The sequence below is a fragment of the Heloderma suspectum genome, chromosome 5 (genome assembly GCF_057233095.1).
Source record: "Heloderma suspectum isolate Gila_16-S chromosome 5, 16-S_ref, whole genome shotgun sequence".
NCBI classification, from domain to species: Eukaryota; Metazoa; Chordata; class Lepidosauria; order Squamata; family Helodermatidae; genus Heloderma; species Heloderma suspectum.
Window position 1 is genome coordinate 129,535,261 of NC_139462.1, and position 15,678 is coordinate 129,550,938.

Here is a 15,678-nt window from a genome sequence, read left to right on the forward strand (position 1 = left end):
TGAAGATCAGGAGTAGGGAGCAGGTGGCTGTATTATATGCCAAGCAGCTGCCGTAAAATCTTGCCAGAGGAAGGTTAGATAAGCAGACAGTAAAAATCGAGATAAACTGTCCAAGCAGCCAGTAATACAATGGGAAGAGCTTGGGTGTCAGAGGAAGAGTGTAGGCCGAAGCTGAACCTGTTGATAAAGGTGGCTGGGGTGGAGATTTAGGGAATTTGGCCTCAGGCTGTTAGAAGCCTCTAAAGACTTCTTTCACAACAGTGTCTTGTGTCCTAAAGAATTGTCACTAAGCAGTGTTTTGAAAATCCCAAAGTAAATATTAGTAATCCTTTGTGTACAAAATAACTCTTTAATACATTGTTTAATTATTCAACTTGACTCTAGTGTTGGTATCCATCTCACGCCTAACCAGCTACTAGGAGGTTTTAAAGTATTCTAACAGAATTGAAGAAAGTGCAAAAGCTGGGTTGCAGTTAAGCCTCAAAAAAACCAAGATTATGGCAACCAGCTTGATTGATAACTGGCAAATAGAGGGAGAAAACGTGGAGGCAGGGACAGACTTTGTCTTTCTAGGCGCACAGATTACTGCAGACGCTGACTGCAGCCAGAAAATCAGAAGACGTTTACTTCTTGGGAGGAGAGCAATGACAACTCTTGATGAAATAGTTAAGAGCAGAGACATCATACTGACAACAAAGGTCTGCATAGTTAAAGCAATGGTATTCCCTGTAGTAACCTATGGCTGCGAGAGCTGGATCATAAGGAAGGCTGAGCAAAGGAAGATAGATGCTTTTGAACTGTGGTGCTGGAGGAAAATTCTGAGAGTGCCAAACCAGTCCATACTCCAGGAAATAAAGCCAGACTGCTCACTTGAGGGAATGATCTTAAAGGCAAAACTGAAGTACTTTGGCTACATCATGAGAAGACAGGAGACCCTGGAGAAGATGCTGATGCTAGGGATAGTGGAAGGCGAAAGGAAGAGGGGTCGACCAAGGGCAAAGATGGATGGATGATATTCTGGAGGTGACGGACTCGACCTTGGGGGAGCTGGGGGTGGCGACGGCCAACAGGAAGCTCTGGCATGGGCTGGTCCATGAAGTCACGAAGAGTTGGAAGCGACTGAATGAATAAACAACAACAACAGAATTGATGGCAGTGGGAAAGGGTCAGCTTGTAGAACTCTTGAGTTACACTGGCAGATATTTCCTTGGGCCCAGAAGTATAAGCATTTGCTATAAATAAAAACCCCGTGGGTGGGACTGCCTACTGAAGGAGCAGTTCCCTCATACAGTCAGGGCCAGAAATATTGGAACAAGGATAACTGTTTTGGCAGTTGGCCTCTGTACACCACCGTATTGAAGTTGAAAGGAAACACACCCAGATGGGAGCGAAGTCAGGACTTTCAGCTGTAATTCAAGGGGTTGGACAAAAGTGGGGCACTAACCATTCAGGAAGGACAGCCAGTGGCATACACACACACCCATTGTTGGTGGCTCATAAGTAATGGAGCGAATGGCTGACAAGCAGCTGCCTGGCCAGGTGTGGCCTGTTTCCTGGGTACCCCATGACCAATCAAGCAGATAAAAGGCCTGGAGGTGATTCTGAGTGTTACATTTGCATTTGGTAGCTGTTCACTGGAACTCCCAACATGAGATCCAAAGAGGTGTCCATGCAAGTGAAGGAGGCCACCATCATTAGGCCGAGGAAACTACATAAACCCATCAGAGAGATAGCAAAAACAGTGGGAGTGGCCAACACAACAGTTTGGAACATCCTGAAAAAGACGGAATTAACTGGCAAGCTCAGCAACAGCAAAAGGCCTGGCAGACCACGGAAGACAACTAAAGTGGATGACTGCAGAATTCTGCTCATGGTGAAGAGGAACACTTTCACAACATCTTGAGGAGGTAGGCATGTCATTGTCAACATCTACAGTCAAGAGATAGCTTTATGAATGTAAATACAGAGGCGTCACAACAGTGGTGCAAACCACTGGTAACGCTCAAGAACAGAAAGGCCACATTAGCCTTCGTCAGCAAACACCTAAAAAAGCCTGCCCAGTTTTGGAATAAGATTCTTTGGACTGATGAAACCAAGATTAACTTCTACCAGAATGATGGGAAGAGAAAAGTATGGAGAAGGAAAGGAACAGCTCATGATCCAAAGCATACCACATCATCTGTCAAACATGGTGGAGGCAGTGTTATGGCATGGGCATGTATGGCTGCCAATGGAACCGGGTCACTGGTGTTTATTGATGACCTGACTGTTGATAAAAGCAGCAGGATGAATTCTGAAGTGTGTAGGACTGTACTTTCTGCTCAGATTCAGCTGAATGCTGCCAAACTGATAGGACGCTGCTTCATATTGCAGATGGATAATGACCCAAAACATACAGCAAAAGCTACCCAAAAGTTTCTGAAGGCAAAGAAGTGGGATGTTCTTCAATAGCCAAGTCAGTCACCTGATCTCCACCCAATAGAGCATGGTTTTCACTTACTGAAGGCAAGACTGAAGGCAGAAAGACCCACAAACAAGCAGCAGCTGAAGGCAGCTGCAGTAAAGGCCTGGCAAAGCATCTTGAGGGAGGGAACTCAGCATTGGGTCATGTCTATTGGTTTCAGACTTCAGACAGTCATTGACTGCAAAGGATTTTCATCCAGGTTTGAACTGATGTTGGTTTGTTCCATCACTTATGAGCCACCAACGATGGAGGTGTGTGTATGCCACTGGCTGTCCTTCCTGAATGGTTAGTGCCCCACTTTTGTCCAACCCCTTGAATTACAGCTGAAAGTCCTGACTTTGCTCCCATCTGGGTGTGTTTCCTTTCAACTTCAATGTTGTGGTGTACAGAGGCCAACTGCCAAAACAGTTATCCTTGTTCCAATATTTCTGGCCCTGATGACAGCAGAAGCAGGGCATAAGAACTTTTTCTGTTGCAGCATCCTGACGATAAACTCCCTCCCCGGAAAGGTCCTGCCAGATCGCTTACGTTTAAGATGCATTGCAAAAACTTTTACTTCACCATTTAGTCTGTGCTGAAATTCTTTTCCTCTACTGTTTTGTTTATTACACTGACAGATATTGATGGTTTTTCCAGTCTTGTTTATGCTCTTAAATTTTACTGTATTTGTTGTTTAATTTTAAATGTAAGCTGCTTGGGGGGGGGGGGGGCACTTGTAAGGGCTGAAAGCCAGTGTGTATAATTTTTGAATGAATGAATGGGATATGTCAGCCTGAAGAAGATTCTCCACAACTCCTATCAGCTCTTCCTCAGGACTCAATTTTAAATAAGGTTTTGCAGGCTTGAGGCAGGACAAGGAACTATGTGGTGCACTAGAGCCTTGCCCATAAATTTTACTCAGCCACCCTTCTGGCTTCTGAGATTTCAGCAACGATGGTCCACACACTTTCAAACACCTCTTCATACGTAAGGGATAGACATTTGTTTTGTTTTTAAGAAGATTGTTACGATTCTCCAGAATCTAAACACTGTACTCCTGGGGAATTGTGGAATTTACACTGCTCTCTTATCACCAAACACAGAACCAGATCACACATGCAGATAAACTTCAATTTGAGACAGTGTTTCCTCAGTGGCATCTGCCATCACTTCAAGTCATCTCCAGGTAATGTGTGTCACCTTACGTGAACTGTCAATTGTACAGAGTAGACCAACATAGCTGATAGCAGCACCTGCTATTAGGTTTTCTTCTAGCATCTTTATAGTTTATCTGAACAGAAGTGAAAAGCAAGCTGTTTTTTTTAAACACAATTTATTTAATTGCACTAAGCGGCAGATCAGTAATAGAGGTTATAAACATTATTTTGGTTGGCTCACAAGCCTGATCAATAATACCTAGGAACATAAATGTTAAGTTGCAAAAAAAACAAAAACAAACACCATTCCAGACATGATAAATGGCTGAAAAAAGGTGATACAAATGCAACAGGTGGTACGTTTTAGAAGAGTACTAGGAAATGGAACCCCACTTGCCTAGTGATACTGAGACTGGTACGGTTTGGAAATGCTTCAGATCTAGCCTCTGATTTCCTTCCCAGCATTGCCACAAATCTTACACTTCATCTGACTAGTTCTGAAGATGTAGTAGTCTTGCATAGCTGACATACATCAGTCCACCTGAGTTGTTCCCAAGCCCACAGCACCGGCATAGGCAGTCAGAATATCCACCACTTGTTTTGTCTCTAGGGTCATCCGAGCTTCATTCAGCCAGTCCTGTGCCACTCTCCTGGATTCTCCTTTCAGCTGATTGACAAATTTAGCTGCCAGCTCCAGGTCTCCATGTTCAATGCAATAAGATGCATACGAGAGCAACTTAAATGTGTCCAGGTCCTCAGGACCAAGCTCAGAAGGTGGCTTCAGCTGCTGCGGGTGAATCACAAGAAGGGACTGCAGATAAGACAGGAAGTACTGATACAAGCTGTTCCTTGTTTCGTCTATCAATGCCACCCTCTTAGCCAGCTTTTGGACAGTGTGGAAGCGTGCCCTCAGTGCCTCTTCCGTGTACACGCCGCGGCTGAGTGATTCTGGGGGAAGTGCAGCCGTTAAGGCCTGGGTGAATGCGTTGTCAGAACAGCTGGCTTGGATGGCATCTACTGCACCCTCCAGAGGCTCAGTGGGGCCATCTCCAGAAGCAGTTTTCATGCTTTGCTTTAGAGCTTCAACTGAAAGCCACAACTGATGGGCCTTTCTGGCTTCTTCCTCAGCAACTGCATGACCTGTAACATAAAATCCCATGAAGTTTAGTGGAAGGAAAGTGATCCTTAATACTTAAACACTGAAAGTATTATAATAGTGATTTTTATATGAACACACTTCATATACATTGCCTTGGGAACGCTAACAGCAGCCCTGTTGTATGGTAGGGCAGTAGCATTCCCAGATTACAGTGAGTGGCTTAGATAGAATGATAGAATGCTTGACTGCTACAGAAGCAGAAAGATATATTGAGGAACATAGGAAACTGAGTTGGACCTTTAGTCTAGCTCAGTATTGTCTACAGTACACTGACTGGTAGCAGCTCTCCAGGGTTTTAGAGGAGTTTTTCCCAACCCTACGTGGAATCTTTTGCACACACAGAGCATGTGTTTACTTATAAGTTATGGCCCTTCCCCTAAGACACCTTGCATAAAACAAGCTAAGTTCAAAACGCTGAGAAACCAATTGTCTCTCCTTTGCACTACTGGGCAAAACAGATGTTATTTGACAGTCTACAGTACTAAACAAAGCATCAACAGAGATTTGCATTTTAATCAAACTGGGGTATGGCTGTCATTTCTGGACAGGCACTTCCTCCCCACCACCACCTGTCAGGGCTGGAGGAGAAACTTAGGAATGCAGGCGTCACCTGGATGGTTAATAAGGAGATAGTTGAAAATACTATCCTCTTCTGAGAATAAGGAAGAGAGGGATGCTGAGTGCTGCTTCTGCCATTCAAGGAAAGAAAGACATGCCTTAGCCACTGCTTTTGCCGTGGCAAGGAGCAGGCCAGTCCAGAGGGGAGTCTTGGGACCTTCTCAAAAGCATCAGAAACAACAAAAAAGCAGCAGCGCAAAGTCCATTCAGTCCCTCTGACAATTGGGTACTTGATGGGCATGCCTTGGAACAGATCCACTTGTTCAAATATTTGGGCTTGCATTTTTATGAGAAACTTATGAAAACTACATTCAGATGCTATTAAGCTATTGTATGCCAGATCTACTGGGCAGCTTAGGAGGTTTTTCTACACTAGAGTTAATTAATCCTGCCCTTAAGATCTTTGCTGCTAAAATTACACCCCAAATGCTACATGGGGCAGAAATCTGGGGAGAAGCAGCTAAGCATGTGCTGGAAGTCCTGCAAAATAAATTTATGAGGCAGACACCGAGGCTTCCCCCTGGGGCCCCGTCATCCCACCTTAGAGAGGAGTTAGTTTTTCCAACAACAGCAGCGAGAATTGATTTATTTTACTGTAGGTACTGGTGCAGACTAAATGGAGTGGAGGATCATTCCATTACCAAGCTTTGTTCATTTGAGCAATTAAGGTCTGGTAGCTGGGGCCAGCAATGCCAAAATAAGCTAGAGATTTATAAACTTCCTATGGAAAAATATTTAGGCCTCAGTCCACATGCACTTAGGAACTGGATTTTTGACTACGATGCCACTCAGGATAGAGCAGTTATTGTTGATGCACGATTTTCTACTTGGTAACCCTCAACTTATTGTTATCCTAGAGGTAAATTTTTGTCATCTATTATCCAGCTGTATTCAGATTGAACACCTCAGGAAGTCGTAATAGATCTCCTAGCCAATAAACATCTATTTGTTACATACTCAGTAGCCCAATTTGCTTTGGCAGCCAAGAAGCTGCGGTCTCATCACATCAAGAATTATGATGTACTATAAATCTTATCAGGGGTCGCAGTGGCTTAGTGGTTAAGACGCTGAACTGCAGACTGGAAGGTCGGCAGGTCAGCAGTTCGAGACCCGAGTGCCGCGTGACGGAGTGAGCTCCCGTCTTCAGTCCCAGCTTCTGCCAACCTAGCAGTTCGAAAGCAAGAAATTGCAAGTAGATAAATAGGTACCGCCTCGGCGGGAAAGGTAACAGCATTCCATGCACCACGGTGTTCAGTCATGCCGGCCACATGACCACGGAAGCGTCTTCGGACAGCGCTGGCTCTTCGGCTTAGAAACGGGGATGAGCACCGCACCCTAGAGTCGGACACGACTGGTTGGGGACACCTTTACCTTTTATAAATCTTATCCCTTTAGATATGAGTGGTCAACCTTCTTAGTGGATGGTAAACATGGTTTGTTATTAATAGCTTTGTTGAATTTTTAAATAATTTTTATTTAAATCAAAGTTTTGTATTGGGAAAGGTTTCTTTTTTTTTAACATTTTAAACATTGTAGAGGGCTATGGCTGTATACAATAAAATTTATATGTATGTAAAGAGGGAGATTACAATTTTGGTGTTGATTGGGAGAACATCCAGAGCCAGGAGTGGGCAGTCTGTTCTGGCTGGAAGCTGAGATCATAATTTGCTCCCATGATCTGCAGTTCCCAGTTGCCTGCACTCAGAAGCATCCTGCACCTGTTTATGCACAAAGAGAGCCTGTTGCTGGATCACTTCTCCACTCCCACCCAAGCACTGTGATCAAGGATGGACTTGCACTCCCAGAACTAGATTGCTGGAGCAGGATCCAGCTTCAGCAAAAGAAATTAGCCATCCAAGTCTCAAGTTTCTCATACTCACTTTCAACTGCCTGCTCAATTCCCCTCAGCCTGGCATAGGCTGTGTTGATGTCCAGAGTGAAGTTGTCAAGCTGTTCCTGAGTAAGGCGTTTATATTGCATTTCTTGTTCACTGAGTTTTTCTGACAAGTTCTGAAACCCAAAACTGGCTGTTAACAAAATATCAGAATAAGGTTTCATTAAAGCCCTGTTTGGGCATTTGCCTCCACACGTTCTGAGAGTATTTATCCCCTGAGAGTCATTTCTGAGGAGGTGTGGAGAGGGGCTGTGCACGTTAGCCCTGACTCCCACATCCCCACATCTCCAGCCTCGGTCCTTCGGATGGTGAGTGGAAGGGCTAGAAGGAGCCTGCACAACCGGGGCTCCCAGTCAGGTGGAGGATTGTAACCACATTCAGCCAAATACATAACAATTCCCCTTTCAAGCCTTCCACTCAACATGCTGCAGCCAGTGGAGATGCTGGGGACAGGGCTAGCATGCACAGCCCCTGCTTGTCCTCCACATTTTCTGAAAACAAACATCCAAACAGGGCTGAAGACAACGCAAAGAATATCCATAGCAAGAATATTTTGACACATTTCATTCCTAGAGGTCAAATTTAGGACATATAGCATGCAAGAACAGCTCTTGCCCCTTGTGCATTTGGAATTCAATCATAAAGTCAATGCAAACAAATCCACAGAAGAATGCACAATCCTAAGCACACCTACACACTAGTTAGTTCAACCTGAGATCAGTGGTATTTACTTATGCATAATCATAGTCAGGTCTGAGCTTTAAGAAGGGAAATCTTTGAGATTATCCAATAATGCAAAATGCTGCACTTCAAAGTTGCACAATAATAACACAAGCTCCCACCTGGTCAAACTGCAGCTTGAGTTCCTGCTCTTGGACCCTGAGAACATCTCTTAGGTGATCGGCATGTGCAGCAGCCTGCCGGCGGAGCTGGGTCCTCATTTCACTCTCCATAACTGCCTGGGCTTCTTCAACCTGTCAAAAAGTCACTGGTGGTCAGTTATCTTATATGAACAGACAGCCCTCTCTATCCAGTGGTTCTGGAGTGCAACTTTACCTAAGAGATGGGGCCTACCACCAGTTATCCAGGAAACAGTGCTAAATCATATGAGCTAATAGATCACTGAAGTTGTCATTACACTGACTGCATTTCCCACCTTGATTTATTGATCTATGTAGTAACAGCTAAGAGTACTTTGAAAGCAAAACAGACTTGAAATGTCTAAATAAATTATAACAAAATCCAGCAAGACTTGATTAAAAGTGTCCTGAAGGCACAAGGTGCCAATAACTATATGTGATAAATTTGAGTATTGGCCATTATTGTTAAGACTTGGTCACCTTGACGTTAGCGGCCTCCATTTAAAGCAAGGTAAAACTCCATTTTGAGAGTCAGCAAAGCCAATGCATGCAAGTTGTAGTTCTGTTGTTAATCTTGTCTGCCAGAGAGTAAAGTCATTCATGGCTAATCCAGCTTTAATTGGTCCAGGGGCCTGGAAGCTTGGGAGGTATGTCATTTATGTTACAGGATGTTTTAGCTTTAAAAAGAGGTAGGATTCGCAGCCATTTTCTCTGTATATGGAATCCCCCCCCCCCCATGCCTGCATTAGAGGTTTCTTGGCTAGAACAGTCTAAGTTGGGGGCAGTCTAGAACCCACACAGTCTGTGCCAGCTTGTTTCTTGTAAAATGGTGTGGAAAGGACTGCTGAAACTTGTAAATGAGAGCCATACTTGGTAATACCAACTTAGCCGGACAGTGAAGAAAGGCATCCAAGTAATGCTGTATTTTGCTACATGTCCGCTTCTCCTCCTCTATAACTACATTTAATTTATAAAAGAGTGCTCCCCAAAAGACTATCAAGTTTAGAATGCCATTTTTACAAGGGACAGAACCTAGATTACTTGTTCACATTTTCTTGAAAAAAGACCTATTTTAAGACTCTGTATCCATAACTGCCTAACTCCCTGATAAAATTTAAAATACACCGGTGGAAGCTGTTGAGAAATAGTCCTTGCTAAGAGATTAACTTTCTGGATGGTATGGACTGAATGTTTTACCGCCATGCAATTGCACTGGGAGGATTAAAAGCAGTGCAAACAGAAGGATGTAACAAGCACCTAGTGTTTCCTTTCTTTCCAATAAAGTACATTTGCCTTATTTGTTCACAGAAGGCATTTTCAGGATTTTTATGGCACACATTAGTGGCTGAACAGGACATTCAATAAAAGTTTTTAGACTCTGTACGGTCTTGATGGTTAAATGACACACAGGATCTGGCCTTGCCCCATACAATCTGGTAGCATTGTGACCCAACACGTCTGCACTTCTTTTCGGTAAGTGCATTTTTCATTTCCTACAGTTGTGGGGAAGATTTTGAAAATACAGAGGTGAAATTCCCAGCAAAAAATACAACATGGCAAAGCTGCAAAATGTAGGTAATTTTACTGCAGACAAAGTATCAGTTAAGCAGACACATGGGACCCCAACAACAAGCAACTTAGCCCTGCTCAGGAAACTATTCAGTCTTTTCTTTATTTTCCAACTTGTCTTCCATAAATGTGGCAACCACGTTCTGAAATTACAAAGTCTGAGCATCTTCCCCCCGACACACAAACAGTTATGCACAATTTCCTACACATGCAACAAGACTTCCAACCACACATATCCAATCTGATCAGTCACATATACATACATTAGCCTGCTGAAAAGCTTCTGTGTGGCTACAGCTTTCCTGTCAGCTCCAAAGCAGAGGAGTGACTTTAACCTCTTCCCATCTCCTTTCTCTAGTCAGCCAAGCGATATATGCAAAGGAGTCCTGCCTTGGCTGTTGTCTACCTGCCTTGCCAAGCTAATCAGCTAGCTTCTTCCACCCTCGCAAGAGATACAGGGCTCAGCTGTCAGGGAGTTGCATCTCCATTTCCACGGGAATGGAGCTGTACTTTCCTTCTGGACATTCCACATCCCAGTGCCTGCCCAATGTCTGGACTGCCAGATGGCTACAGCCAACTCCACTGACATATCAGCCCAACTTGTTAATTTAGCCATGTCTGCTGGTAGCTGGACCTTGCACTTCCCGGACAGTGCAAATGGAGTAATTAAAAGTATGCACTCTGAGGATCTGGTTCTCATGTGGCTTTGAGTGCATACTTTTAAAAGTATGCAGTCAAAGCCATGTGAGAACCAGATCCTCAGTGTCCAAAGTTCTACTGAGATCTGGTCATATTATTAAGCAGACTTAACACTGAACACAGGCATTCTTCTCACACACACACACACACACACACACATCATCAAAAGATATGCATACACACATGGACTAATTAACAGAATGCGAGAAAATTAAGAAGTCCAACCATTACCTTCTTCTCCTGTTCAATTTGGATTTCATTCTTATGATGTTCTAGTGCCTTTGCCACTGCTGATTCAAAAGCTTTTTTGTCTTCCAGTTTCTGCTTTTCCAGAGCTGTGTCAATGTGTTGCTGTTCTCGAACTCTCAGCTCCACCAGCTCCTTATTGAGTTGATCTATACGTCGATGAGCATGTGCAATGAGAGAGTTCAAGTCATCTACTGTCAGTCGTCCAGCTGAAGAGAATGGATTGTTAGATACAGATCAGGCTGCACAAAGATCATCCTATCTTCATAGCCTATCTGCATGAGCAGAGACTTTATAATACTTTACGCTTACTTGACTGGCCAAATATAGTTGCACATTCCTCTGCATTCAGAATATATCAAAGTCATCAAGTAAAACTATTCATCCGAAAAAGGGCTGGCAGATCCAAAGCCCAAGAGGGGTCCCTATACTTTTAAAACAGCATAGAAAGTGTTCACCAAATGAAACTTCTCTCACCCAGTTACACCATCTATGTTGTTCCTGAACATTCAGGATAACTTTCAGGACTTAAACCTAGCAAAGTTAAACAAAAGAAAAGAACAACATCCATTGACCCAACCCAATTATGGCAAAACACCACAAATGTATTTTCTCATATGCGGATTGTCTCCATGTCAGGAAAAAACCAACTTAGGCAGTGACGTTTGGGGATACGTGAGAGAATGAGGACAAAATGGCAACTTTTTTTTTAAAGGCTTAGATCAGAGTCACCTGATCTAGGTTAGAACCTTAAAAAATGTTAAACATCATTTGCTTGTTAAAAAAAAAAAAAGATTTTTTAATTTCTCAAAGATTCCAAGAAACACAGGGACAGCTGGCGTCTAAACCAACTTTGCAGACTAAATTTTTGTTTGCATACTAAAGGCCGAAGCTAACATATTCATGTTAAAACTGGTACAGTTTTACAGGATACAATGCTCTCTCTGACTGCAGCTACATGGGACTTTACTTTGAGAACCAGGAATCACAAGAGGTATATGCTTATTTGTGTATTTCAATACAGCATACTATCAAGTGGTTAGGTTTTTAAAAATTCCTATGAAATTCCCTGCCTTTGGAGGTCAGGCAGGTGCCAACGTTGTGTTGCTTCCGGCATCTCCTGAAGACACTGCTATTTCAGGAGGCCTTCTTTGAGTGACCGGTTGCGGTTTATCAAAACTTGGTTTGTCAGAACTCTGTTTCTTTTAAAAAATATTAATGATTTTAACATGATGTTTTTATTTTATGTGTTGGACACGATGGTCTTATTAGGCCCCTTCCAACCCTATGATTCTATGATTCTACTATTCTATGATTCTTTTATCCTGTCTGCTTTTCACTGCTCTGAGATTTTTGGATGTGGAGCAGCATACAAATATTGTAATTAAGTAAGTAATTAATTGTTACAATCACCAGCATTTGAATGGTCAAAAAACATTTGGTGAGTTAACACTTTGCAAACCTGTATGAAAATACCACGTACCTGTGCGAGATACAAGATTAACAAACACTTCCCTCCCACCCTACTCCACAACCAGAGTTTGATGAGTTCATAATCAATGAGCTTCCCTATTGGTCAATTTGCTTAGTCTGTAGAAGGGTTGGTTGTAAACAGAAATAGAGCTTTTGATAATATGAATTTTAATTGGTGCATCTTGTACTGCAGTGTATTTATTTCTCAGAAGGAATAAAGATGGGTGGGGGACATGGTTTTAAAAGGTAACCATTTTATGTCCAATCTTATATTCATGCCATCTGTAAAATACTCATTTGCAGACAGCTCAAGAAAATCTTTTATTAATGTCAGAGTACCTTAACACATATGGTTGTTATTTATGTTCACAGCTGTATCATTAGCAAAACAAATCATTTTCTGTTTAGTAGCACACCAAAACAAAAACCATGATTACTTTTAGAAGTAAAAAAGAACAATCAAAATTGCAAACCCACTTGATAGACCATTTGCCATCATAATCCTGAGAAGAAAGGCACAAGAGACATACAACGTTTATGGAAAGCAGAACTCACCTAAATCAGTTATTTCTGCAAGAGAAAATGAACGTTTGGAAAAGTTAAAGGATGTCCATAGAAGCAAATCAATGAGCTGTTAAAAGCATGCATGAGTGCAAGTGCATAGATGCAAGCAGACAACATGAACATAAAGAGTATACTTGAAAGTGCAGCATGAAATGGTTCATTTCAGAAACCCACGTGGGTCATAGTGAAGTATAGAAGCCCACAGACGTACAAAGAAGTAGGGATGGCCATCATGGGGAAATCCAGCCCTTTTTTCCCTCGCCAGATTTCCCCAAGCCACTGGCTCAGCTTGCATTTGCAAGCCGAGCCAGGGGACCTGTTCCTGAAATCTGGGGACTTTCATGGGGGGCTGTAAAAAACGTCATTTACACAAGTTGTGTAACTTACGCAATTTTGGGCCGTAACCTGCATGATTTGTGCAAACTGCAGCTGTCAATATGCCTAGCTTACACAAATTGCACTTCTGCCTGCAATTTGCACAAGTCAGGCATATTTACGGCTGCAAGTTACACAAATTCTAGCTGAAGAATGTGTCATTTGCACAAATTGCATTCACAATTGCATAAATGAAGGGGATTTTTTTACAGAAAAAACCCACAAAGATCCACAAGCTGGCCTGACTTGACACAGATCAAGTTGGACCAGCTCATGGACAAGTGAGCCAGAGTCTGGGGGGCCAAGCTGCTGAAAGCTTGGCAGACTTGACCGCTCGGACGGATTCCTCCAACATCCCTACAAAGAACTAAACTCGATTATAGCCATGATTCATTGAGGGCTGCAAGTGCCTGACTTTCCCCCCTCAAAAAGTGTTCTCCCCTTCCTTAAGCGCCCCACCCCTAGAGCCCTCTCCTGAATTAAAAAAGCAGCTTGAGAATTTGCTGCAATATTATTGGGTGCTTTTAAAAGGGCAAACAGTACTAATGTGTACATGCTAATATTCCCCTTTAAGAAAAAAGTCTTGTCATCCCCCACCCCAATCCCACGAGCATCTCCAACTCAGAAAAATGTGGGTGCAGGCACACGTTCTTCCAATTATATATGTTCATTTGTTATTTCTATCCCATCTTTCTGGATATCAAGTAGCAGACTGGAAAATACCTCTTCCTGAGTCCTTCTAGAGCTGCTGCCTGTGAAGTAGACAGTATAGGGGAGGATGGACCACCAAACTCCGTATGAACACAGCTCTTAGTAGAACTGTAGGCAAACAAGTATTCTTATGTAATCTTGGATCACCAATTGATGAGCTAGCTAGTGGTTTGCATGCCTCTGTACTTTGGTTCTTCATATTGGAGCAGCAAGATGTTTATGGCTTATCAAACTAAAGGTACATCTTACTCGGGTCTTGCTCAGATGAACGGTAACTTATGGATGGTGTGCTACCAAAATCGTTTCAGGCCAAAAAGACAAGAACAAGCAGTAGGCAAATGCCCCAAGATTAAATACCAACAGACTGCAGTGATTATCATTTAGAAATGAGGTTTTAAGGAGGAGGGGGGAGAATCAGTGCAAGCTTATTTAGCACTGTAAACTGTGGGATACCAGCAGAGAATATTTGAAGGGACTGAAACTAAATGTTAACTTTAAGATAACCATCTTACTTACTTAGTCCTTTCCAACCAGGCTGAACTTCTGGAGTAACGCTATCCAGCTCTCTCTGAAATTCTTCTCTTGCTTTAGCTACAAGCTCATGGTACTGAGTTACTATTTTAGCCTCTGACTGAGCTGCTTGCACCTACAGAAAACAAAAAGGAAGGATTAACGTCTCAAAGCAGGTGTTAAGTCATAAGCATAGAACTGACACACAGCAACTGATATCAGGCATCACAAAAATATCTAGGGACAAAAAACTGAAGCAAAGATTCAAAATGAAATAATCTGCAGAAATTCATTCAATTTCTTTGGCCCCTCTTTCTTAGATACCAGAAGTACTTTCTGCATTACGCACCCAACTACACATTAGGGTGGAGGTCCAACAGTAAAAACATGCTAATTTGTAAACACAGTCAAAGCAGGGAGGGCAGTTGAAAGTACTTTGGTAGAACTAATTCTTTTAAATATCTTCAGTTCAGAGCAGAAACAAAACATCTGATACTGTCTAAACTGAAAGGCCTAAACTAGGGCAGCTGCGTTAGTACTGTAAATAAAAGAAGAGCAGAGGAGCCACATTTCAACAGAAAACCTATACTGATGCAGATAACAGCAAGACATTTTATCCCCCTCACACACAGAAGAATGAACAAATAGTGACATTACTGCAAGGGTCCCAACTGTAGACACATCTGGATTTCTGAGAAAGTGTTGCAAAATAGCTGCCATGCGGTGTGATCAACTACAAAATTTACCACTGCGACAAACACCCACTTTACAGAAAGGCAATCTGGTGGGGCAAAAACACAAGTAGCATGCCCAAGTACAAGGCAGGGATGGGGTCTGAGCCCCAAGAGATGCTCCTTTGGACCCAGTTTTCTGCTCCAACAAGACACCCATTTCTCAGTAAAGCAAGCCAATTTCCCCAATCTCCATTAAAATTAATCTCCTTAAATGTCCCACAACTTAATAGGAAGCTCATCCCCCACTCACAGACACAGAAACCTCTCTCCGCCTTTCAACTTCACCCTCCAAAACACACACTCTTCCCACTCTGGGTCACCCCTGAATTGTATCTCTCTTACACACAAATGCACCCCACATCCATTCACAGACACACCACCACTCACCCCATTCATCCATTACACAAACCCATCCCTCTGTCCCCCAGCAGCCCCAAAAGTTGCTCCCCAGCTGCTCCCTGACATCCCCAACCCCTCCTGCAGGCTTTTCACTACCCTTCCCTAGTCCCACACTGGCTTTCCTAGCCCCACGCCTGGCTTCTTGCTACCCTCCCTATCCAACTCTGGCTCTCCTAGTTCCTGCTCCCAGCTTCCCACCACCCGCCTTAGCACCCCCTGCCCCCAACTTGCTTTCCTAGTCCCTCTCCCAGCTTCCCACTGCTCTCC

At 43.1% G+C, this 15,678-nt stretch overlaps 1 protein-coding gene across 6 annotated transcripts in view; it reads right to left on the reverse strand.

The window, feature by feature from the left end:
• Nucleotides 1–3,766: 3,766 nt before the first annotated feature.
• IMMT (inner membrane mitochondrial protein) overlaps nt 3,767–15,678 on the reverse strand; it is a 43,765-nt gene continuing 31,853 nt past the window's right edge. For 3 of the 6 annotated variants that reach the window (XM_084857427.1, XM_084857425.1, XM_084857429.1), the window contains 6 exons: nt 14,285–14,414; nt 12,674–12,688; nt 10,631–10,854; nt 8,114–8,245; nt 7,258–7,387; nt 3,767–4,740 (listed from right to left, as the gene is read on the reverse strand). In XM_084857427.1, coding sequence (XP_084713553.1) covers nt 4,133–4,740; nt 7,258–7,387; nt 8,114–8,245; nt 10,631–10,854; nt 12,674–12,688; nt 14,285–14,414 — 1,239 coding nt within the window. In that variant the 3' untranslated portion in view covers nt 3,767–4,132. The remainder of the gene's footprint in view (nt 4,741–7,257; nt 7,388–8,113; nt 8,246–10,630; nt 10,855–12,673; nt 12,689–14,284; nt 14,415–15,678) is intronic. The other 3 variants (XM_084857428.1, XM_084857426.1, XM_084857430.1) reach the window with 1 other exon arrangement.